The 27,253-nt window shown below is 35.9% G+C and overlaps 1 protein-coding gene and 1 long non-coding RNA gene across 3 annotated transcripts; one reads left to right on the top strand and one right to left on the bottom strand.

Moving 5' to 3' along the window:
• The first annotated feature begins 16,011 nt into the window (after positions 1–16,011).
• On the top strand, positions 16,012–18,737 carry LOC102628029 (uncharacterized). 2 transcript variants are annotated; one of them, XR_003062809.2, is made up of 3 exons: positions 16,012–17,031; positions 17,495–17,642; positions 17,732–18,737. It is a non-coding gene; the product is annotated as an uncharacterized LOC102628029 (long non-coding RNA). The 2 variants fall into 2 exon arrangements; XR_001506608.3 differs by having other exon boundaries at positions 16,019–16,451.
• Positions 18,738–18,894: 157 nt separating this feature from the next.
• LOC102630519 (putative receptor-like protein kinase At3g47110) lies at positions 18,895–26,741 on the bottom strand. Its single transcript, XM_052435703.1, has 4 exons — positions 26,423–26,741; positions 20,712–20,930; positions 19,345–20,553; positions 18,895–19,219 (listed from the first exon to the last, which is right to left on the bottom strand). Exons 1-4 carry the CDS (start codon positions 26,739–26,741, stop codon positions 19,101–19,103), a joined length of 1,866 nt encoding a protein of 621 aa, XP_052291663.1. The 3' UTR covers positions 18,895–19,100.
• Between the last annotated feature and the right edge of the window lie 512 nt (positions 26,742–27,253).

The raw sequence follows: 27,253 nt of genomic DNA, 5'->3' as shown, positions 1-27,253 counted from the left end.
AGCATTGGTTTTATGCACTGGGAAATATTTATTCAAAAATTTTGTAACCATTTGTTCCCATGATGTAATGCTATTAGCAGGTAAAGTATTTAACCATGAACGAGCTCTATCCTTTAAAGAAAATGGGAATAATCTGAGTTTAACATCATCGTCTAAAAAATTCTCGTATTTAAAAGTTTGACAAATAGCATGAAAATCATTCAGATGATTATATGGGTCCTCATTTTCTAGGCCATAAAATGTGGGGAGACAATTTAGCACACTAGGTTTTAGTTCAAAACTCCTAGCAGCTACATTTGGGTATCTTATGCATGATGTGCTCAAATTAGCTAAAGGACTGAAATATCCTTAAATGGCCTCTCATGTGGTGCTTGTAAATCCATTTTATTATTAACTTGTTTGTGTGTGTGAAGTGTTTTTTCTAATTCAAGGTCTATAGGTTCAAGATTAGGAAATAATGACCTACGACCATGCATGCAAAACAAATAAAATGAAAATAAAGATGGGAACAAAACAAATAAAAATAAATAAGAGGGAAAAAATTACGATACTAACCTTATTGCGCTATTAAAACCTTTCTATAAAAATACACAAAAATAAATACGTGAAATAAATTAACTAAAAATAAATTAATAAGATAAACAAAAAAAATTACAAAGAAAAATAAATTGAAAATTAAATTACAGAATTTTAAAGAGGAGAAAAAGAAAAAAAATATTAACCTTTAAATGTAGATTCACTTTTTTTTTTTAAGAAAAAAAAATACAAGAAAACAATTTAAATGGAATTATTCACAAAAATTAATTCTATGAATTAAAATTACTTACCTCCCCGGCAACGGCGCCAAAAACTTGTTGTGCAAATTTTAATGTACTCGCAAGCGCACGAATCTATTGTAGTATAGATCAATGGTGACGAGTGTCGATCCCACGAGGAGGTGGATTTTAATTATATGTAGAATTAATTTTGTAAATGGGTGGTTGAAATTGTGGTGGAAGTGATTTAAATTATCCTAAAATTGGAATTGAGATGGCGATAATAAATTCTAAAATTGGAATTACAATGGCAAGAATAAATTGAAGCGAAATTTATTGAAATGACGTACTTTGGTATCTGGATCCGTATCAACATCCATCATGGGCTAAATAATCTGTATTAATGCCAATTAAATCATGAGGGGGGAATCCACACCTCATGAACCACGCTCTAATCAATATGGTGCTAAGGGCTTATCGTGCCAAATAATAATAACCTTGTACTAGAGAGCCGGTGAAACCAAGGCGGTACTAGACAAGATTAGTATTATTTGTCGACGAGAAGTCAAAACATCCACAAAAACTAGAGGGGAAGAGAAAATAAATTTACCAAATAAAGCCCATGACACATGTTGAGACTTCACCTTCAACCCAAGCTTGAAAGAAAATTAGCCACTCATAATTGAACTAGGGGCAAAATTGGTATTTATTAAAATACAAAGAAAATACAAGATGGAGAAGGAATTACAGAAAATGGATTCCAAAAATGGATTCAGAGATATCAAATTAGGGGGGGAGGCCCCCTTTTTATAGATACATGGAGTAAATCATGGCCATCGGATTAAAAACAGTTTGGACGCTCAGGATTGTGCCACGTCATCAGTCAACAGTACGCGGTTTGACCACGCGGATGAACAGTAACACAGTTTGACTCGGATGAACAGTAACACGGTTTGACTCGGATGAACAGTAACACGGTTTGGTTGAAAATAATCCTGTGTGATGCATGTACCGTACGCGAGATTTTTCATCCATTGATATGCTGCCACGTCACCATCAACAGTAAATAAGAATTTTAGCCCAACAGGATCGTGACACCTCATCAGTCAATGCCACATCATCGGTCAATGCCATGTCATCGATCCGTCTATGTGAACAGTGTTGTGAACAATAACGTAGATAGTACCGTACACGTGAATAGTACCATACATATGAATAGTGTCATTTTTCCTTTTATGCTCCTCCTAAGGTTTTCGATCGTCCTGAGTTCAAAAGTTATGTCCGTTTTGCCGTCTAATCTCTCCTTTATTGTGAAATGACTATAATGCCCCTAAAATACATAAAATACTTAATTAAAATCAAACACATGTAATTAAATCACAAGAAGGTTAAATACATAAAAGTAAGGGTTGTTAGTAAGACTTGAAATATAAAATGACGGTTTTCTCCTTTATAAATATGCATTTTCTAACACTCAACATCGACGAAGTGGATGTCGAGGCTGACGACAGAAAAGGGGCTTCCTAACATGAAGAAGACACTCTATTTTAGGTAAGAAGCAGTTTTAGATAAAAAAACAGAAGGACAGGTTTAACAAATAAAGAAAATATTAGTTTAGAGATTTAATTGATGAAAGGGAAAAAGGGGGAGGCATTTTAAGTGGTGAATATGTTAGTTTAACCGACGCATTTCAAGAGCATGTAAATCGCCATTTTAAATTTCAAATGTGTGGTAAAGAAAAAAGGCCACGTCATAAGCATTTAAAGTGAGGTGACAATGGGTTAGATCGATATAAAATGGCCAAAGGACACAAGTGTCTATCTGATAACTCTATGAAATGAGAGTTATTACGGCAATTCTAGACTGAAAATAAGATCACTTAAAGAGCAAAGAATGTGTTTTTATTGCATTTTTGTTATAGTTTGCATAAACATTCATTTTAGTTTAGTCTTAATAAGTTTTGCTTGATTTAGATTAATTTGTGATCAAATTGTGTGCAAAATCGTAGGTTTCTAGAAGCTTATGATTCAGGAAAGAATGCAGAAGTAATGGGCTAGCTTAAAAGATGAAGAAGATGGCCACAAAAAAAGTGAAACAAAATCTGAAGTAGTACAATGCTAGAGTCATTGCTGGAGCAGCCATTACTGTAGCAATTCTGGAACAACGATAGAGAAAACTTAGCACGGGAAAGCTGCAAGATTGCGATTTGCAGTTTCCTAATCTAACTCTCGTGCACCCTATGCCTTTGCTTACCTTAATTTTCAGTTATAAAAGGAGGCGCACATCATATAAAATGGCGGCAAGGAATTATCATTGGAGAAGAGGGAGAGAAAAAAAAGAAGAAGATCACAATTCAAGGGAACGGCTGTAGCAACATTAAAAAATCCAACAGAGTTATTTGGATTCACTTTTTGCCGTTCTCAACTTATACCTTTCTTCTTTTTTTGATTGATCTAATGTATCTCATGAACAATATGTTGATGTTTGTTTTTCTCTTTCAGAATATGAACTAAATTTGCTTGTAGTTGAGTGACAAACAATCTAATGAGTTCTTGACTGTTCTTATGAGTTGCTATGTCATTGCTGTAGCATTTTACTCTAGTAGCTATTATTATAACTGTTATTTTGGTTGACCACCCATTTAATAGTTTAAGTTAAGATAGAGCCGCAAAAGGGCATGTCTTAGTGGGTATTATTAGAGTAATACTTGATTTTAATTTAAGTTTCCTAGATTAAGTTTATCTTGAATCCCATAAGGGCTATACTTGAAGTTAAGATTTGTGAAACTAGACATAGGTACTCACCTTGTAGGGTGAAGAGAATAAAGGTCCATAATGTCATGCCGTAGGTAGAATAGCAACTGGTCATTGCTAATATACTTAAGGGTGTGAGAATTCCAACACGCGACAGCTGAGGATGCATAATCATTCTGCCCAGTGCTGTAGCAATTGTTGTAACAACTGGTGTTAACTTGATGAAAAACAATCAGCCCATAAAGAGAGTTTGATCATTCAACTACCTTATTCTCAATTGATTCCTTGACGCATTTTATTTAATTTATTTCATTACTGCATTGTTTCATTTTATTCTCTCACAATTATCAATTTCAATAAGAACAACTTTACATTTGTTAATTTCATAATTAAGGTGGATTGCACTATTGTGATTGCTGCAGCATTTCTAGTAACATCAATCCCTGCGGAGACGATCTTGAATATTCATCACTTTATTACTTGTTGTGTACACTTGTATATTGGCATCAATAGCATTTGATTATAATAATAACCAACACTATCCCAAATCGCATTATCTTTATTGATTGGAGGCATCACGGGCAGCTAAGTGACAAGACATCGTGATTTCCACTCTGTTGAGTCTTGATCCATATTAGTCGGCCATGATATCATGTTGACCAAAATGAGCTTTTAGTTTCTAGTCTTGTCTCGTTTCACTCATAACACTAGAAATTGGGAGACTGGTGTTTGAGTGGTTAAAATGCCACCATCAACACGAGCACATATTTGATCGAGGCTTCAATCTCTTCACGGTTAAGATAACGAAACATCAAATGTTTTAGTGCTCATCTGTTCACGGGCATAAGGATTAGCAAAAGTTACGAGGAGGTGCTAGGGGTAGATCTGCTCAGAGAATGACCAAAATTTGACCAGTGGGACGTCCTTGAAAAGTCAGACACGATGCCTACCTCTAAATAGTTATTGCATCAACTTTCAACCGTTCGGGAACTAGCACGTTCGTCCACTACTTAGTCCTCACAATCAACTAACCCACTAAGACCCACGGATCAAGGATGATGTTGCACGTTCTATTACACGTTTGGTTGTTTATAAAACCCCTAAAAACTTATATGGAGGTAAGACAACAAAGACTAAGGGGAAAATCTGTCCTTTTGAATCAAGAAATTATTCTTTCATTGCTTTCATATACTTTAAATATTTTATTCTGTGTCTGATTTACTAAGTCACATTGAAAAGTGGCTCAAGTTTTTCTAGAAAACTTGATAACTAACTTAAGCATTGGAGAGTTTTCGCTGGGAAAACAACAGGCGCCATCTGACTCCTTTTTGTGATCACGGGTACACAAAGTACGAGGATTAGTTTGATGATTAGAATTTGCTCGTTTGAGTGCTTGCGAACAACTCCATTCCCCATTAACACAAATTTAAGTGTTGACGAGACAACCTGGTCATCTCAACATATATGACTAGATTTCTGCATCAACATATATATATATATATATATATACATATATAAATTCGAAGATTAGATTTCCCATTTCATTTTACGTTCTGCTCAAAGCAATGCCTTTGATTTCACAAGCACAAACAAGAAAGAGTACACACAAAGATAACAAACACACATAGCAAATATGACATTAACAAGTTGCAGCAACATCATCCAGAAACTTCACTCTAATCTTCTTAAGCTTTGCAGTAACATCTTTTATAGATACCCTCTATTTTGGTGACTCCATACTGTAATCCAACGCCAAATGCATGCATGACGCTTAATGAACAATTCATTTTGGCAGAAAACGCTTGCTCTTCTCTTACCAATTTGCATCAACAACATCAGTCAATACATGAGGTAATGACTCCTTTACCAAGTTTCTTAAACTTATTTCTCCGATTAACTTTTCATCTGTAGGCTTCTTTCTCGAGAAATTTTCCATCAATAAAACACCATAATTATAGATGTCACATTTGGCCGAAATTATTCCTTCTGATCCATACTCTGCAATTTTTTGTTTCAATATGTCAAATATGAGATTATGAAACAAATGATAAATAAAAAATCTTTTGATAATCAAGGTGACACAAACTTTGCCTATGCTTGAAAATGTTAACATAAATATTTGTTTAATATTGATTTTGATGATAACAAACTTGATTAATATTGTTTTAAAGGCTCAAATTATTTTCATATATTTTCATATTATAAAGGTTTTATATTCAATTAAAAGTGATTTTATGATATTAGTTATTTTCATGTTAATGTTTTAAATTGAAAAGTTTTGAAAACTTTCAAATTAGCAAATATTGCTTAAAATTCTGGAAATGGACTTATTTAACAAGTTTTATAAAGTTTTGGGTCATAGTGTAATTTTATACCATTTTGGGGCCAAATTATAATTTTGCAAAATAGTTCACTATAGCAGTCACTATACCAAACGGCTAACCGACATCTTGATAATGGCTAGCCCACATCGAACATAGTAGCCTTTGGACACTAACGACGATCTGACATCTTGAAAACATGGATCCGACAATTTGAAAATTCAGCCCAATGGTCATATTGACCAGTTAAAATGGTGATCCGACATCTAATTAACGGTGATCCGACAGTGAGCAGAAAGTCAATAACGGCTAGTTTTCAACTCCAACTATAAATAAGCTCAATCAAATTCAAACAAAAATAATTCCAACAATTATTATTGAGCAAATTATTGAGCATACAACTTTCATTGAGCCTTAAATTCTTGTATTCATCTCATTTACTCACACTTTGGATTTTCATTTGTAATCAAACACATTGTGTGCGAGAGATTTATTTTGTAATATTCTTGAAAATCAAATTGAGAGATTGTAAGTGTTGGGATACACTTGGGTTAAGAGATTAGGGATAATATTTTATTGTAAAGGTTTATTGACACCTTAGAACTCAATTGTAAGAGCTGTTGAAGCCTTGAAGGCTTAGTTAGTGGAATCCTCAAGCCCAGTGAGCTTGGAGGCGTGGACGTAGGCACGGTTAGCCGAACCACGTAAAAATCACGTGTTTGAATTCTCTTCCCTTACTCTTTTATTATCTTACTTGATTAAATTTATTATTTTTGTTCTTATTAAGGCATTAGATTTAAATTGTTGTGTGGTTTGTTTTGCATAAATTTTGATAACCCAATTCACCCCCCCCCTCTTGGGTTGCTTAGATAGTATTTCAGGAAAAAGAGCAAAAATTTGGAATTGTAATTGAAACCCTACTTAGTGCCATATAACCAATTGCAGCCATCGTTATGGTTTTGGTAATAGAATCTTCTCCTTCACTTAAAAATTTGGAACTGCCAAAGTCGTTCGCATGTGCCACCATATTTTCGTCTAAGAGAATGTTGCTAGGCATCAAATCACAATAAACTACAAATGCTAATGAATGACCGTGATGGAGATATTCAAGTGTTGACCCCAAATCTATCATTATATTCAACCTTTCAATGTATCTAGGAAACAGTTGTGAGAATACAAAATGCTTTAAAATCTGGATTACAATAGCTACTAAGGATCTTTAGGAGATTTTGATGACAAACAATCTGCAATACTTCATATTCAAAAAATCAAAACTCCTAAAAGCTCTCTCTAATTGCATATTGAAAACATTTCTTACAACAATAATCCCATCATAAAGTATGTCTTTGTATTCTGATTCGAAGCTAGCTATACTTAGTGATACACCGAGAAGATCCTTCAGAATTCCCAAGAAAAATCCCAAGTTTTTAGCTTAAGATTTACTTATCCTTTTCTAGTTTAGTTGTTGTTTTTATTTCAAATTGCTTGGTCATAGGCAAAGGTGGTTAGTCACCTCTAGAATAATAGTTACGTCATGGTTTTAACTTGCTGAAGTTTAGGAGTTAGTGTTGTTATCGATTTGATGTATTGAAACTCTATTTAAGGAGTTTATTTGGAATTGAATGGGAACATGAAGAATTTTGCTCAAAGCTGTGGTTGACTTTCACCCAAAGAAAGCCAAATTTATTGAGTTTTAATTGTAATCTGACTGGGACCTATCAGTGGTATCAGAGCTACAATGACAACCAACAAAGAGCGCATTGAAATATTGGAGCAAGGAGTGGGAGGCTTATAGGATGATGTGCATAAGCTTGGGCTCGGAATGAACGCTTAGAGGAGTCTTTGAAGGCTTTATCCGATGCGGTTCTCTCTTCAAAGGCATCTCAGTCGTCGTACTCAGTGAAGCAAGGACACATGCATCAGTACCAACAAGACGAAATAGAAAGTTCTCGTTGGAACATACCCCCTCTTCGAGCCAAAATTGAGTTTCCGGGGTTTGCAGGAGATGATCCAACGGAGTGGTTCAATAAAGTGGCACAGTTATTTGAATTTCAAAGAACTCCTGAAGATCAAAAGGCGAGCTTGGCGTCTTTCCACCTGGAAGGTGAAGCGAACCAATGGTGGCAATGGTTGAATCGGACATACAAGGAAGAAAATCAGACAGTGACGTGGACTATGTTTGCTAAAGAACTATGGGCACAGTTTAGACCAACAGATGGAAAAGACTTTGACGAGGCTCTCTCACATATAACACAAAGTGGATCTCTTCGGGATTATCAACGTGAATTCGAGAAATTGAGCAATCGGGTACAGCGGTGGACTCAAAAGGCTCTTGTAGGAACTTTCATGAGCGGGTTAAAACCGGAGGTAGCTGATGGGATACGAATGTTCAAGCCAAAAACACTAAAAGAGGCCAATAATTTATCCAGGACGAGAGACGAACATCTTACACGACAAAAGAGGTTTGCTCGGCCAATCCCACAAAAGCGGCCGCCGGCTGCCGTCACCCTGATCAATCAAAGAGCAGCGATAACTCCTAAATGCTTGGGCTAGGAAGAGATGCGAAAAGGACGAGCTCAAGGGCTATGTTTCAGCTACAACGAACGATTCACACCAGGCCATAAGTGCTAAGGGCCTCGACTGCTACTCATCTAAGGCTATGATAATTCTCAGGAGAATGAAGAAGAGGCAGAGAGCAAAGGTAACAGAGAAGAGGAATTGAAAGTTTCTATACATGCTTTAACTAGATGGTCATCTCCACAGACCATGCGAGTAGCTGCTTCCATCAAGTCGCAATCAATAGTTGTTTTAATCGATAGTGGATCTACACACAGTTTTTTGAACGAAAAAGTAGCCAGCACACTGCGGCTCCCAGTGGTTCCTACGAAGTCTTTCACAGTCCGTGTCGCCAATGGAGAACGGCTCATGTGTCAAGGGCGATATGAGAAGGTACCGATCGATTTACAAGGCATTCCATTCTCTCTTACCTTCTACTCTTTGTCATTAGCAGGACTGGACATAGTATTAGGAATACAATGGTTGGAGATACTAGGGTTGGTAGTTTGTAACTGGAAGCATTTAACCATGGATTTCAATTGGGACAATCAAGCACGAAGGCTGTAAGAGATACAAAGGCCCATTCAAGTGACTTCACTAGAGACCGTTGTAAAAGAGCATCAACAGGGTCAGATGGTCTTTGTTGTTAATGTTCAAAACTTAGAAGACTCTTCCTAGGATGGCATTCAACCAAATATGCAGCAACTTTTAAGTGAATTCGAGGATGTCTTTCAAGAACCCTCTAAGCTGCCACCACTACGAGAAATCGACCACCATATACCCTTAAGGAATGAACCCAGCCCATCAATGTTCGACCATATCGGTATGCGTATTTTCATAAGGTAGAAATTGAAAAACAAGTGCAGGCAATGCTGAACGTAGGAATCATCAGACCAAGCACTAGTCCATTTTTGTCTCCTATCCTTCTAGTAAAAAAGAAAGATGATACTTGAAGGTTTTGCACGGATTACAGAGCATTAAACGCCGCCACGATCAAAGATCGATTTCCCATTCCAACAGTGGACGACATGTTGGATGAGTTGTATGGCGCTACTTATTTTACTAAGCTGGATCTTTGAGCTGGTTATCATCAGGTACGAGTACATGCTCCCGACATTCCGAAAACTGCATTTAGGACGCATAATGGACATTTTGAGTATCTTGTTATGCCCTTTGGGTTATGTAACACTCCATCTACTTTTCAAGCCATCATGAATTCTATTTTTCAGCCTTACCTTCGACAATTCATATTAGTTTTCTTTGATGACATATTAGTCTATAGTCCTACATGGGAATTGCATTTAACTCATGTGAGGAAGACATTAGAAATTTTGAAGAAACACAGCTTCTTCGTCAAAGCAAACAAATGTGACTTTGGTAAGCATGGATTGGAGTATTTGGTCCATATCATGACAAATCAAGGTGTCAAAGTAAATGATAAGAAGATTGAGGCTATGGTTGCGTGGCCACAACCCACTAATGCTACTGAATTGCGTGGTTTTTTAGGCTTGACAGGCTATTACAGGAAATTTGTCCGCAATTATGAAGTACTAGCTCGTCCCCTCACCAACTTGCTCAAGAAGGGGAATTTCAAATGGGATGAGGATGCTGCTAGTGCGTTCACAATGCTCAAACAAGCTATGACAACCACACCCACTCTCGCCATGCCTAATTTCAACGAGCCATTCACTATCGAGACTGATGCTTCCGGGGATGGAATTGGAACTGTTCTCACTCAGCAAGGGAGACCAATTGCATGCATGAGTCGAGCTTTGGGGATTGCGAAATGTACCTGGTCAATCTATGCCAAAGAGATGTTAGCAATTGTGGAGGCCATTTGGACATGGAGACCATACATCTTGGGTCAGAAGTTTTTCATTCAAACCGACCAACGAAGTCTCAAATACTTCTTAGAGCAATGAGTAGCCACTCCCGAGCAGCAGAAATGGGTTGCTAAGCTTCTTGGATATGACTATGAGATAAAATATCAGCCTAAAAAAGAAAATTTAGCGGCAGATGCTTTATCTCGCCGCCCCAACAGCCCTCTCTTTAATCCAATATTTATTTCACGGGTTTCCTTATGGGATGACATTCGAAAGGCAGCAGAAATGGATTTGTACATGAAAAAAATATTCCAGCAGGCAGCAAATGATCCTGCGGGCAATTATGTAGTGAAGAATGGGCTATGTTTTTACAAGCAAAGAATGGTTGTTTCGCCTGCACTACGAGATCAACTACTCCAGGAGTTTCATGACAGTAAGGTGGCTGGACATTCTGGAGTTCTAAGGACTTTCACACGGCTAGCTCAGCAATTTTATTGGCCCTCTATGCACAAATCTGTACAAGAGTACATTCAACAATGTGCAACCTGCCAAAAGACGAAATCCGAGACACTAGCACCAGCTGGACTGCTCCAACCACTCCCAATTCCTTGTCTAGTTTGGGTTGACATCTCGTTAGATTTCATCGAAGGATTGCCATCTTCACATGGTAAGGACAATATTATAGTGTTCGTGGATCGCTTTAGTAAGTCTGCTCATTTCATTGCTTTATCTCATCCTTTCTCTGCAAAAATCATTGCTGAAAGTTTGTGGAACATGTTATTAAACTTCATGGAATGCCGAAGTCTATCATTAGTGATCGAGACCCTATTTTTGTAAGCAAATTTTGGCAAGAGTTTTTTACCATGTCAGGTACTAAGCTGAAGCTCAGTTCAGCTTATCATCCTCAAACGGATGGACAAACGAAGGTGGTCAACCGTTGTCTCGAACAGTATCTGCGATGTTTCGTCCATCAATGGCCTCGTAAATGGTATAGCTATCTGCCATGGGCAGAGTATTGGTATAACACCACATATCATTGCTCGACAGGGATGACACCATTTCAAGCCTTATATGGTCGCCTTCCTCCATCCATTCCTTACTATACAGAGGGTTTGTCTCGTGTTAATGAGGTTGATCAAAGTCTTCTAACTCGAGATGAAGTACTGCAGCAACTGAAGATAAATTTGGAGTTGTCTGACGCTAGAATGAAACATGTGGCTGATCAAAAGAGAAGAGAAGTGGAGTTTCAAGTAGGAGATTTGGTGCTCCTAAAACTGCACCCCTACCGCCAACAATTCGTGTTCAAACGCGCCCATCACAAACTTGCCAGTCGGTTCTATGGCCCATTTCCAGTTGAGCAGAAGCTGGGCAAGGTAGCTTACCGTCTTTGTTTACCACATGCAGCTCAAATTCACCCGGTGTTCCATGTTTCTCTCTTAAAGAAGTATGTGGGTACTTCTCTTCCTGCCGTTGTTGACCTGCCACCAATGTCTGATAAAGGACAGATTCAAGTTGTGCCGTTGTTGATCGGTCAGACATGGTACCAAGTTTATTGAAGAGAGTTTAGTGCAGTGGAAGACTTTGCCTGCAGAAGATGCTACTTGGGAGGAAACGCAGATGCTCAAATAGTAATTTCCTGCGTTCAACCTTGAGGACAAGGTTCCGCTTGTGGGGGGAAGTATTGATACACTGAGAAGATCCTTCAGAATTCCCAAGAAAAATCCCAAGTTTTTAGCTTCAGATTGACTTTTCCTTTTTCAGTTTAGTTGTTGTTTTTATTTCAAATTGCTTGGTGATAGGCAAAGGTGGTTAGTCATCTCCAGAATAATAGTTACGTCATGGTTTTAACTTGCTGAAGTTTAGGAGTTAGTGTTGCTATCCGTTTGATGTATTGAAACTCTATTTAAGGAGTTTATTTGGAATTGAATGGGAACGTGAAGAATTTGGTCAAAGCTGTGGTTGACTTTCACCCAAAGAAAGCCAAATTTATTGAGTTTTCATTGTAATTTGACTGGTACCTATCACCTAGCAAGTTACATTCATTAAATCTATCGGTTGCTTGTTGAATACCATGATAGGATATTCTTCTCCATGTAGTCAGAGAGAACAAATCTTCCTAAGCCGGAGTTCTTGTTTTCCTATTTCGACATGTTATGAAGATTATCATAACAATCGTTATTAGTACACTCAATATAATCGAAGGAAAAGTTTATTTCAAACCAGCAGAGTAGCATTCTTGGATCCTTTGCTATTGTCTTCGTTGCAAGTGGGACTTGGAGTCTTGCTGGACCGCAGAGTGCGTAATTTTGGAAAAACGATTGAGCTGAAAAGTTTTTAAAAGGTCCCTTGAGATATGAGAGTGCCTCCAATGATTTTGGAATTTCTCCAAAGAGATTGTCGCTAGAGAGATCTAAAAATTCCAAGCTTATCAAACTACCAAATGATTCAGGATCGGGACGTAAAATTGGTTTCTAGACAAGGATAAAGTTGCTAAATATTTGAGGCCACCAATACTTACTGGTATATCACCTGATAATTGATTTTTTGATAAATCTAACTTGACTAAGACCTTTAAGCACTGTATATCTGAAGGTAGAGGACCACTTAGACAATTTGTTGACAAGTTTACATACAAGATGAACTCATAACTCCACAAGGATGATGGGATACTAGAAGAGAGCGTGTTGGAGCTTAAAAAGAGTGTTCTTAGAGAAGTCAAGACTTCCCAAGCATTGCGGTATATGTTCGAAGAGCGTATTTTCATTTAAAAATAAACCAATCAACCGCTCTAAGGGGCAAAGATCAATGGGAATGTATCCTTGCAAAATATTGGCATCGAGATATAAAACTTGTAATGTCTTTAACGTTCCCATTGGTGTTGGAATAGTTCCATTCAAGTCGTTGTTGAAGAGGCTTAAAAGTATGAAGCCACTTAAATTACCAATCTCTTGAGGAATGCTGCCCTTAAGTTTGCAATCATGAGCAAAACGTTTTTTAACAGACTCAGAGAAATTCTCAATTAATGGTGGAAGGTATGCCCCGCAATGGATTAAAGCCTAAGCCTAAAAATGCCAGCATCCTACAAGAATTCAAAGAAGGGAGAAAACTCAACCCACCAATAGATGATTCCGTCGTCAAGTAATTATACGCTAGGTTGAGTAGGCCAAGGAATTTCAAGCTGCCAAAAGTGTTTAGAATAAGGCCAAAGAAAGAGTTATAGCTCAAGTCTAGGACACTGAGTTTAGAAGCATTGGTTATCGAGTTGGGAGTTGTCCCCCTAAGTTTATTTATTTTTCGCCAAAAGTGACCACTCCATGTTTGGAAGCGAGTGGCCAATCGTTGATGGAAAATGGCCTGAGAATTGTTGTTCAGCTAGAGTAATTCTTTTTATGGTTGAAATATTGAAGATTGTGGGTGGGATAGAAGAAGTTAAGTTATTGGAATTAAGAGCTAAATAGTCCAGATTTTGTAGGTTGCCCATCTCAGTTGGAATTTCACCTACCAGAATTAAAGCCCACGTTATGTTAAGACTTATTTAGCTGAAAGCACAAGCGGGGTAATATACGTTCAAATGCATCAAAGTTGGCAGTTTCGTTTGACAATAAGCATATGAATTATGATCTTTCTTGTTCAGCGATTTTGAGATTTTACTAATTAATATATATATATATATATAATATGTGGAGAATGTTTAAATTGGGCCTTTTATTTTAATTATAGACTAAATTATGAGAAAAATACTTATATCCATAATATTATTCAAGCTTTTAAAAAGATTCAGAATTAAAAATCAAACTTTTGTACTCTAATAATTCTGCTGGTACGTTCAATTAGTAGATTATTTTAGGAAAGAAGGTTAGAATAGGCTATAGGTTATGGTAGTTATGGTCACTTAATCACAACTTTTAACCTTAGTATAGTAAAAGTTTGACTTTTTCAGACGACCCATCCCAAACTCCCAGGGCGAGTCTATTTAATCTCGTCAAAACTTAATTAATAATAATCTAATAAATAAAAATTTTGTAGACAATTCGGCAAAGTCTTCCTTATAAATATAACACACCCAACTTGCAAATGTGTAAAACAAGCACTCTCAAAATAATCAAATAAACAACCAACTCCAACGCTCAACATCCTCAACCATAATACTAAACTTTACCTAAGATATCTCCAAAGTATCAAAAGATTATATTATAGCTAATATTAACATACATTGGTTTGTTCTTAATCTCAAAAGAATAATACAACAAAATTATACAATCCCAAAAAAAATGAGATGACCAAAATGCCCTAACAAAAATCATCTATATCTTCTAACACCATCACATGGCCAAAATTCAAAATATCTAAAGTTGCTGGGTCGATTTGGTGTGCCGACATCCTCATGTGGAGGGAAAAATATAATAAAACGGAATGAGTATAAAACTTAGATTAGCGAGTGGATAATAATTTTTTTTTTGAAAATAAACTTACTTCAAAATTATTATATCATCTCAGTTAATAATTTCACCAAATTACCACAAGAGACTTAAATAACTTATTTAATTATAAATCATAAACTAACATAAATATAACATTTATAATACCATATAAAATCAAGGAAATTATAAACACACTGTAATCTCAAATACTGAATTCTGAAAACTGTCACTAAACAAGTACCCACGGGAAATAATCTTGTCATATCCAGATCTCAACGGACGAACAACGACGTACTATTAGGATACCGTCATACCCTGGAGCTACAACGGGTAGACAGGAAAATTCCATCTTACATGTCTCCTATATCTCATCATATCTCTACATGCATAAACTAGTTCCCAAAGGACAAAGGTGCCCAAGCACACGGCCCAAAGCCTTTGTGTGTATTCAGACAGGGCCCAAAGGCCTATATCTCATATATATTTCAGTAATTATATCTTTGTTATTATTATACTGCATACATAAGCCCCCAAAAGGTAAAGCGCCCAAATATACAGCCCAAAGCCTCTATGCGTGTTCATACGGGCCTTAAAGCCCTCTCTTCATATATGTATCATTGTAACTAGATAGGAAGGGCAATAGCCAATGATTGTGCGAACAATCTTTTATGCATATTTACATGAGCATATAATTATATCATACTATAAAACTCATTTCCTTTCTATTTAACATACTTTATATCTATTTTCTTTTCTATAAAATACTATCATTCATTACTCAAAAATCAATAAGGGAACTGATAATCACACACTTTTTAATAATACAACAATACATAAATAAAACTCATTTCTAAGAAAACATTAAATCGGAGCATTAAATATTTATTCACAAACATGCTTTACTATACTTTAAAAACCATAATATTATGAAAATGGATTTTGTATATTCCACTCACAGCGACGATGCTTAGACTCGGTTATTGTCTACGCCTGCAGACTAATTCTCGCTTGCGGTTCCTCCTAGATCAAGGAAACGACATAATTACTTTTTGTAAATTTGAATTAGGACTAAATTTATGCAATAAACTCAAAACGAACATCTATCCATAATTTACAACTCTCACACTGATAAAATTACCAAATTACCCTTGCATTCATAAATTATTACAATACTATGAAATTGTAAATCCCTGAATTATCCTTGAAATCATAATTACCGACCTATCCTCAATTTTAGAAATTACTAAAACATCTACGGGGTCAAAAATTACAAAATTGCCCTCAAAATGTAAAATTACCGGAATGCCCTCATGGGTCAACAACGACCGTAATTCAAGCGACAGTGAGTGGGAAGGTTGGGTTAGACACTTCTGGCCGACCTAAGTTCAATGGTACTGGCAGTGAGCTTCACGCGTGGCGATGGCGCCAGAAGTTAGCTCAACAACTGTGAAACTCCAATGGCTGAACGACAAATTGACAACTTTTGGTGGCTGTGGATGGCAGAAAAATCAAAAGGGACTCGTGGGGAACACAATTGAGATGGTGGCATGGTCTAATTTTGGCAGAATCGACAGCGGTAGTGACGGGTTTCGGCTGCAACTTTTCGTGCCACACACAGTGGCATTTCGGTCAACATTTGGCGATGGTGACGGCAAGGAAGTGATGGCCGGCTCAAGAGATTTAGTTTGCTAACTTTTACAGTTGGTGAGGTGGCCGAAAATTGAAGATATGGATGGGTTGGTTTCGCAGGATACGAGTCGAGTTTGACAATTTCCTCTCCTTCTCACATGTGAATATGCTTCTCCTTCAAAAAAATTGTTAGGTTTACTTTTTTTTCCTCTTTAACCGCCTTTCTTTTTCCTCTTTTTTTTTATGTTTTTTCACATACGTTACAGTTTTTTACTAGAAAATATACCATTAACAATTTTGTTCACTAATTAATGGTTAACAATAACTAGGGAAGCACAATTTTAACCTTATGAGTACTTTTGGGTGGTCATATTTGTGAATATTCTATGCTGAATTTGTGTTATCAAATGTTGATGGAGAAACACAATTTTTTTCTTAGAAAAAATTATCTAAACATTAACACACGTTATAAGAGATTTGAACTAAGACCCAAGTCTTATTAGTTCGTGGGAAAAACAATGTTAATGAAGCTAGGTCATGGTCTCATAGAGAAAAACAATTTGTTTATTATACAAATTGAAAGAACCAGCATGCATTCTCTTTATTCGTGGGATCTAGCTTCTTTAATTTTGTTCTCATTCTTTATTTTGTTATATGCTGAGGATACACAAAAACAATGTAGGTAGAATTTGATTATTTATTGTTATGCTGAGGATTCACACGCTATTGCTGAATTCAATCCAATTTAGCGGACATTTGACAATTCTCCTTAGGTGAGATTGGACTTTCTAGTTTCATGTATTTGTTTATCTTCTTCCGATGTTTTTAGGCATACCCATTTGGCAATATATAAAAATCTGCGATATCTTCTATGAACATACAAATAGATCATTGGCTTCACTCATTTGTGAACATATTGTAGATATTAGATTTATTGTTATGATATCTCTAGTGGAATCCAAAGTTTGATGTAACGACAAAAGAAGAATGAGCGGTGATGGACCAGAGAGGGGAAAAAATGTTGGGGGTGGGGGTTGGGGGGAGGGGGGTGTTGGGTGGGGTTGTGCAGCAATGGGAATGATAGGGGTGAAAGTTCAGGCTATTAACAAGCTGTAAAATGGGGACATTAGAGATTGTGAGGTCCTTAAGATTGCTGACTTGTGCTCAAAATGGAATTCTTGACAACTTCAAATGTTAACCGTTCTTGGTGAAATTCTGTACTTTCTTTTCTTTCAGATTCTTGTGCCTATTGCGAATGGTTCAGAGGAGATGGAAGCTGTTATAATAATTGATATTCTACGATGAGCTAAAGCAAATGTTGTGGCTGCATCAATTGAGGATAAACTAGAAGTTTCGGCTTCTCGTCGAGTTAAATTAGTTGCTGGTATGCTCATTGATGAGGGGGGGGCTTATTCTTGCTTCATAGTCTTTACCGCATTATTGACTTATTAACTACAATTTATCTATGCACAGGGTGGACTTGGTAGTGCTAAGGCATTTGCAAAGTCAGATAAATTCGTAAATATGCTGAAGAGCGCAAAAGGAATCAAATAGACCTTACGGTGCTATCTGTGCATCTCCAGCTTTAATGTTGAGCCCCATGGCTTACTCAAGGTTATGACCATTTTTGCTTAAATATTTACTCTCGATTTGGTTCACCTTATCTGAACTTGATCAAACATTATGAACTTGTGTGATATTTATGAGCGTGGTCTTATCTCATGTAAGTCTGTAAAGAATTAATTGAAGTTTGCTGATAAATTACAAACTTAAAAACTGCTGCTGCTTCATTAGTTACATTACCCAAAGAGTTATGATAGACATCCCAATTTTTTTACCCCAAATTCCATCTCAAATGACATGGTATTTATTGAGTGGTTAGTAATTTTTATAAAATTCAAGTGTATTACTTGTATTATCTAACCAATCAATTGTTGAATATCACATCCTTTGAGATGATTTTTTGGGATGTGTAGCAAAATATTATGCTGATTTATTTTGGCTTCATTCATGTAAAACTTTTTCCCCTAAATCCCAAGAACTTCCCGCAATATCATTCCTGTGTATTTGTTTTCCCCTTAGACATATTTAACCTTGGTTCAGGGTAAAAAAGCTATAGCTTTTCCTGCCATGTACAACAAGCTGTCAGATTAGAGTGAAATCGAAAACAGGGTTGTGGTTGATGGCAACCTTATGCAGAGGGCCAAGAACTTCCATGGAGTTTGCACTGGCAATTGTGGAGAAGTTTTTTGGCCGCACCAAAGCACTTGAGCTTGCAAAGATATTGCTTTTCACCCGCACCTAAAATTTGTACCAGGACCTGACTAATATTAAACTAGAGTATTTATTTCTGTATTACTACTGCTTGTAGAGAGGCGGAATGGAAACTTGAATTCATGTTTGAATATGGATTCACTCTACGGGTTTGTACAAGAGCTTGCTTATAAATAAATGAGTTCATAAAGAGTCATTTTAAATATTTGGAATAAACGTGATTTGCTGTTTAGTTCTGTTTTCAATGTTCACAGTCCCATTGTGATCCAGAGCAATATGGTTACCCTCACTGGGAATTTTAATTATCAAGTTGAACCAAGAATTTGATATATTATATTCCACTTACCATGTCTAAGAGAAAATATGGAAAAGAAAGACGCTAAGAGAGAATATTGAAATTAAACACATACCATATCTAATATTAAGTCTGTATGTATACAAAGTTACAAATTCGAAGATTGGATTTCTAATTTCAATTTATGTTCTGCTCAAAGCAATGGCTTTAATTCCACGAGCAAAAGAAGGAAAGAGTACGCACAAAGTTAACAGACGCGCGGTAAAAATTACGTTAACTGGTTGCAGCAGCATCATCCAGGAACTTCACTTTAATCTTCTTGATTTCCATCAATAAAACACCATAGCTGTAGACATCACATTTAGCTGAAACAATTCCTTCTGATCCATACTCTGCATTTTTTAATTTCAATTACGAAACAAATGATAAAACAAATAATTTTTTGATAATTAAGATAACCCAAAATTTGCTCGTGCTTAAAAAAGAGCAAAAATTTTAATTACAATTGAAACTTTACCTGGTGCCATATAACCAATTGTAACCATTGTCATGGTTTGTATCACAGAATCTTCTGCTTCACCTAAGAGTTTGGAAATGCCGAAGTCGCTCACATGTGCCACCATATTTTCATCCAAGAGAATATTGGTAGGCTTCAAATCACAATGAATTATAGGTGCCGACGAATGATCGTGATGGAGATATTCAAGAGCCGACCCCACATCTATCAATATATTCAACCTCTGTAGAATGTCTAAGAAATAGTTGTGAGAATACAACCACTTCTTGAGACTACCATTTGGCATGAACTCAAGTACCAATGCTTTGAAATCTGGATTAGAACAACTGCTAAGGATCTTTATGAGATTTCGATGACGAACATTCCGTAAAACTTCACATTCAGAATGAAAACTCCTAAATGCTCTCTCTAGTTGCAGATTGAAAACCTTTATCGCAACATCAGTCCCGTCGGAAATGGTTCCTTTATAAACTGATCCAAAGCTACCTGTACCAAGCAAGTTACATTCATTAAATTCATCAGTTGCTCGTTGAACGTCTAGGTAGGATGTTCTTCTCCATGTTGCAAGAGGTAGGAAATCTTCGTGATCTGATTTTTTTGTACTCCTCTTTCGGCGTCTTATGTACATAATGATGATAATCACTATAAGTACAGAGGATACCATCGGAGGCAAAATATATTTAAGGACAATTAGAGCAACGTTCTTGGTGCTTTTGCTGTAACCTTGTTTGCAAGGTGGGACTCGGAATTTAGGTGGACCACAGAGTGCATAATTTCCGAAAATTGATTCAGCTGACAAGTTTTTAAAAGACCCCTTAACAGGAATTTCCCCTTCTAGCCTATTATGAGACACATTAAATTGTTTGAGATGTGAAAGTGTCTCCAATGACTTAGGAATTTTTCCAGAGAGATTGTTGCCGGAGAGATCTAAGGATTCTAAGCTTATCAAACTACCAACTGATTCAGGAATAGGTCCTTGAAATTGATTACTAGCCAAGGATAGAGTTTCTATATCTTTGAGGGCACCGATGGTTGATGGAATATCACCTGATAATTGATTCCTTGATAAATCTAAAACTCTCAAGACCTTTAACTTTTGTACATTGGAAGGGAGAGAATCATTTAACGAATTTGACGACAAGTTTATCTCTAAGATGTACTCAAGGCTCCACAAGGATGACGGTATACTAGAAGTGAGCTTGTTGGAGCCTAAGTGGAGTTCTCTTAGAGATGTCAGACTCGCCAAACATGGTAGTATATATGTCCAGAGAGCTTATTTCCATTTAACCTTATTCCGTACATCAACTCCAAGTGGCAAAGATCATAGGGAATGGATCCTTCCAAATTATTTTCTTTAAGAGATAAACCTTGTAGCTGCTTAAGTCTTCCCATCGTTGGTGAAATAGTTCCATTCAAGTCATTGAAGCCGAGGCTTAAGAGGATCAGGCCACGCAACTTACCAATTTCTTTAGGAATGCTGCCCCCGAGTTTGCAGTTGGATGCATAAAATTGTCGAAGAGAAGCAGAGAAATTTCCAATTACTGGTGGAAGGATGCCACCCAATGGATTATAAGCTAAGGCTAAAACTGTTAAATTTATGCAATTAGTCAGAGAAGAGAGAAAACTCCACTGATCTGCTGAAGATGATTCTGTCGTCAAGTTATTAAATGCTAAGCCAAGCACGCCGAGGTGTCTCAAGTTGCCAAATGTATTTGGAATATGGCCTGAGAATGAGTTAAAGCTCAATTCTAGGCCAATGAGTTTAGAAGCGTTTGTGATGGAGTTGGGAATTTTTCCGGTAAGGTTATTGGCCGCCAAGGTTAAATACTCTATGCTCGGAAGCGAGTGGCCAATCGTTGATGGTAAGTGGCCTGAAAGTTGATTGCTAATTAGATTAAGGACTGTTAGGGTTCAAATGTTGAAGATTGTGGGTGGAATGGGGCCACTTAAATTATTCGCACTAAGAACAAGAGTATCCAAAGTTTGTAGATTGCCAATCTCAGTTGGAATTTGACCTGTCATAAAGATAAACGCCAAATTGATGAGTTATTGAGCTTTTTACTTAACATAAATTTTAATTTCATAACGCATGAAAATCAAATTTGCCCACAAAATGTGTGTTATTAGTTTTATAATATATTTTTTTGGGTTTTTTTTGGTGGGGGGGGGGGGGATTGATATTGCTACCTCATAATTTTTGTAAAACCCCACCCGCTTTCAGAAAATTATTGGAACAAGATTCTTAAAAAAATTCAAATAAAGAAGAAGTTTGGAGAATTAATCAATTAAATCCATCTTAATCTACTTTTTGAAACTTATATTATTTTATCATATATAATAACTAAGGTTGCTTTAACATAAATTTAATATAACTAGTCTACTCTCATAAGGTAGAATTACTAAAATACCCACAAATTTACTTCAACTTCAACTAAACTAACAAAATGTATTTGTTGACATGTAGGGAACTAAAAATTATTGAATTTTATTTTAGAAATATTGTATTACAAAACATAAAACAAAATGCCGAAACTATATATTAGATACAATAGTACATGTTTTTTGGGGTAATTTGGTCATTTTATATTATAAGAGTAAAATAGTCAAATTAAACTTATTTTTAAAGCAACTGTAAACGGCCAAAGATTATTAAAAGCCTAAGTCATAAAAGAAAAACATTATAAAAATAATTTATTAATTGTTCAGACTTAATTTATAATTCTATAACATAATGTGAACTTATTATAACTATCTTATCAAAATGAGGTGGGTTTGCAAGAATAATGAGTGGAAATATCCCCAACCTATAAAATAAAAGAATTTTGCAGCTATGCAAATGCAAATATGTAGAACGTACCTTGTAGGTTGTTATAACCTAGATTCAGAATGAAAAGGCTGCTAAAATTTCCTATCCCTGAAGGAATATTTCCACACTACTAGAAAAATGGGCTTTACTGATACTAAATTAGTGTCAGTAATTACTTTTCCTGACACTTGTTAATTGTGTCAATAATACTCCAGCCAAAACACACTGACATTGAAAATTACTGTCAGTGATTTTTGTGTCAATAATTTTTGTCACAATAGAATCACTAAAATAATGACACGATGGTATCAGTGTTTGATGATACTATTTACATGTCAATGATTAATGTGACTACAGTATCAAGAGCACACTGATTCATTAACGTAAAATATTATTAATGTCATTTTAAAATATTTAGTGTCAGTATTTATTGATGTTATGCTGCTTTTGTTAATAGTATATTTTTATTTTAATTATATTTTTTTTTCTACAATCAAAAGAAAACTCAAAATATATTAAATATACCAAATCTCACAACACAATTCACATAACAAACATTCCAAATACATCATTTAAATTAATGTAATTCAACTACACCACTGTTTGGAAAAGAAAAACATAAGTATCAAATTAAGCTTTTGACAATTTCTAAACAGTAAAGTACTAAATTAAGTTTCAACAAACATTAACGGACGAAAAGAAGCACAAGAGTGTCAATAAATATCCATATGTGGCTTCATTTTTTTCCCACCTACAAGTACATAAAATCAATTAGTACACAACAAATAATAAATCTTGGATATTTGGAAGAAAAAATCATCATAAATTACTCATATATTACCTTGCGATTTTGGGCTATAATTAACTTGGCAACATATGTAGCCCATTGATTATGAAGTCGCAAGAGCTCTTTCATGACGTACAAGCAACAATATTGTAACATATCCCCACTAATAACAACCTCGCAATTAATCCATATAATTGTTTTGTACATCTCATAGTTATTCACATAATCTCTCCAACAATACGCAGTGTACTAATCATTAAATGTTCATCAGTTAATTAATATAGAGAGAGACAAAATTTTTTAAAAAGAATCCAGCTACCACTTTTTTTATTGCTGTCATTAACCTCTCTTAAATCGTAAGTGAGTGATGAGCAGTAAGATGGGCCTTAGCGGCTTTTTAATAAGTCGAGCTAATTCATAAGTGAAGTAACTAATAAAAATTAATCCACCCCTTAAATTTTCTTCCTTTGATAGCACTTATAAGTTTGGAGGGATATATCAAGTGTTCAATTGTATAGTTACCATATGCCTGGAAGAACACGTCCTTTATTACCCTGCTATGCACACTCTATAAACAGTTAAGACTTCTTGTAGATTTGACTTCAATCACAGCCCCCCCCCCTCGGGGGGGTGTTAATAAAAGATTGTATGCTACAGAAAAAGACTTACAAAAGGTGAACACGTCCACGAGCCCCAAAAGCACTCCGAGAATTTACAATTAACAGAACATCTCCAAAAAAAATAAATTCTATGATGACCAGAATAAACAATTTGTTATGACTTCAAAAGGCCTATTGCAAACATTGATCCTTATAAGCTTATAACTTCAATCATGGTCTTATAAAGAACAATGTTTATGATATGTATTGTGTGCCTTGGCCATGTGATTCCTACTGCAAAGTCGGGGAAGTATTCCTAAAGGCATTTTTTCAAGCCAGGTAAGTAACATGGAAAGGTATCATGCATCTTTCTTGGTGTATTTCCCCAGGAACTCATATTTTGAATTACATTTCCAGGTTTAGCTATCTTTTGTACTTTAGTAGAAAAAACAACTTATTTATTTGGGCATTTATGCACATATCTCTATTTTCATCCAACTATATACAGTAAATACAATCAATGCCATTACAAAGTGAAAAATGACTCAGAAACATGAGGAGGCTAACATACCTACTACATACGTGTCCTCTTCTGAAAGATTTGATCTTCATATACGGCAACAGACTGGATAAATTTCTCTACTCTATCTAATAAAACCTGAAATTATAATTTGAGCTTGTTTAGTATTTGTTACACTGGCATCTGTGATAGCCAAACAAAAAGGAGGATTCATGACATGAATTAAAGACTGGGAGCAAGCCTTTTTCAAACAGTACATAAGAATAAACAAACAGAGAGAATGATGCATAGATTTGATGTGCCGAGTAAAACAGAGATGTTGTATTTAAACATGAAAACTGCATACCATGATGAACCCCTTTCAAAGTGTAAGCTGGTCAGCACAAACCACTTTCAAAGTGTAAGATAGTCAGCACAAACCACTGAGTGCCCAAATTGGCAGAAGAAGCAAGTCTACAAGTTGACAAAACCAGCAACCTCAGTCAAAATTATGATACCAATGCACGCAGTTAGAGGTATGATCATAGCTATCAAAAATAGAGATATGCTCTTCAGGCTACATAGGGGAAAAGAAAAGCATTAAGTGTATTATACTTCTTCCAGCTACTTAAACATGAGGTTTGATTTATGAAGGTAATCAATGATTACTATTAAACTAATCGCATAGTTAATTATTTCTTTGCTACCCAAAAGGCTGTTTCCTTAAAACTCCTAGTAGTATCCTGGCTGAAGATTTCATTTCTTCACAAATAATTTTATATGCAGTAGAGTTGGCTTAACCAACTTCTCATCCAGTGAGGAGAAAAAAAGAAGAAAAGAGCAGTCTAATTTTATTGTTATCCATAGCACTCCACTTAACTTTATGAGAATCTCATTCTAGTTAATTGAATCATGAAAAAGAGTAATTATATTACAGCGAATGGTAAGGGAACTGCCCTGCATAGTTTCCAGTGTAATGTTCAGATTCCAGAAACATCTCCTTCTCTGAGCTATTTTCTTAGCAACTAAACAACATCTCTGTTTTCTTTCATATGCAAAGAGATAAAATGGATCAATTTAAATGAAGAAAGAACAAAAAGTCTTAACATACCACCCAGATAAGCAATTTATTCAGGGCCAAAGGATTCGATGTATGGTATCTGACAAAGGTTGTTTGCCTTGTATTGTCAACTCTCTTGCAATTTCTATTCCAGAAAAAAAAATCAGCTACTCATTTGTGATAAAAACAAAATTTAAAATAAAATCAATAGATCTAAAATCAACTGTGGCTTCAAGGAACCTAAAGCCACAATGTTAATTGATCTTAAAAGTTTGTTATAAAATCATATGTAGATCTAAAATCTCTTACTGGTCACAGGACACTTAGGTCTATTATCTCTTTTCTTCATGCTCTATTTATCCATTTAAGCTTACCTTGAACAGAGATTGTGGTGGTATAGCAGCGACGACGGAGATTGAGGCAGTGCGACAGTGACGGCAGCGGCTGACAGAGGCTGAGAAGTTATTACCGGTGACGAACGGCTGAGTATTGATGATAACTGGAAGTAGTTACGGCCTATTGGTGATGACCGCAGTGGATTAGTTACCGGTGACGGTCAAAAACCATAAGTCACGACAGTGGGTTTCCAACTTTGGTGCACGAGATATAACAGGAGATGACAACAGCAAAAGAGACAAAAATATAGAGAAGAGACTTTGGTGCATCGGGGATGACGGCAGTGGCTAGTCGAAAGTAGTGACGGTAGTGGCTAGTCGAGAGTAGTAACGACAGTGGCGGAAGAGATTTTGGGTATGTCGGCGGCGTGATGGTGATTTGTTTTGTTTTCGATTGACAAGATGATGAAATGGGGGAAAGAGATTAGGGATTTGCTTTTGCTATTATATTTTTGTTTTTAATTCTTTTAAAAAATACTCGTATCTTGAATCTGTAGGTCTTGTGGTTTTTGGTTCAAATGTAAAAATTTTAAATTTTAAAAGTCTTTGGTTCGAGTCGGAAGATTTACAAATCATAGTAATTTTTTTTTTAACCTTTGATACTTCAGTGCCAGTGGTTTTTGATATTTAATTTACTGACACACTGATATCAGTAATTTGTGATACCTATTTGTTAAAAGCGGAAAATAGTGGATATGCATACAATTACTAATACTTTTTAAAAAATGTCAGAAACTAAGTGTCAATAAAGGTCATTTTTGTAGTAGTGCCATCAATAACGTTGTAGATTGCATCGAACACCTCCAGTTTCGATAAATTGAGGAGAGAATTTGGGATTGGACCCGTGAAACTGTTATTATAAAGCCTCAACGTTTGTAATTTGGATAAGACCCCAATCCATGTTGGAATGCTTCCACTCAATTTATTAAAACCGAATCTAATGAATCTGAGTCGGCGTAATTGCCCCAATTCATTAGGCAGATGGCCATGAAAATTATTATGAGCAACATCAAGAGATACTAGAAATGAGAGATTTCCCAAGTGTAGTGGAATGGTGCCTCCGAGACCCATATCTGAAAGATTCAGGGCAGTGACTCTTTGATGGCGTGAACCACAAGAGATACCAACCCAGCTACATATTGGATAAGAGATAGACCAATTATTTGTCAGGACACTTCGATAATCAACGACACGGGCTTTGAATGCAAGAAGAGCCGATTGATCTGTTGTTAAGTTGCTCAAAGTCGTCATAGCTAAGCTAGCTATGGAATATTGTAACAACAACATAGGAACAAAGAAGAATGATAAGCACATATTGGTCATTTTTTTTTATAGATGCAGCAATCTAATTGCTAGGTGAAGTTGATACAAGTTTTAAGTGAAGGAAATTAGCATATACTTATACAAGAGACATGAATTTGAAAACAAGAAAAGAAAAAAAATGTACAGGAGAGTGGAGAGACCTGTAAATTGTTATACGCCGCCGTACTTGAACCGTGAATAAAGGGCTGATGGCACTTGACTTACCAAAAAGAAGAAAATGCTCAACATTGGCAAGGCCTATGCATTCTGTCCATTTGTTCACGTTTTGCCAAGGCTCAGGGCAACCACAATATGTTCTTTTTCTTTCCTCTTAAAAAAAAAAAGAAAAAAAAGACGACATTTACATTTGGGCTAATAATTATCACTAAACAATTAATAATACTGAGGGTTAGTGGTAATGTAGCTTTAAAATAATTGTTATTAGTTGTACCTTAAAAATA

Source organism: Citrus sinensis, chromosome 3 (genome assembly GCF_022201045.2).
Source record: "Citrus sinensis cultivar Valencia sweet orange chromosome 3, DVS_A1.0, whole genome shotgun sequence".
NCBI classification, from domain to species: domain Eukaryota; kingdom Viridiplantae; phylum Streptophyta; class Magnoliopsida; order Sapindales; family Rutaceae; genus Citrus; species Citrus sinensis.
This window is presented reverse-complemented; position numbering and strand designations above follow the sequence as displayed.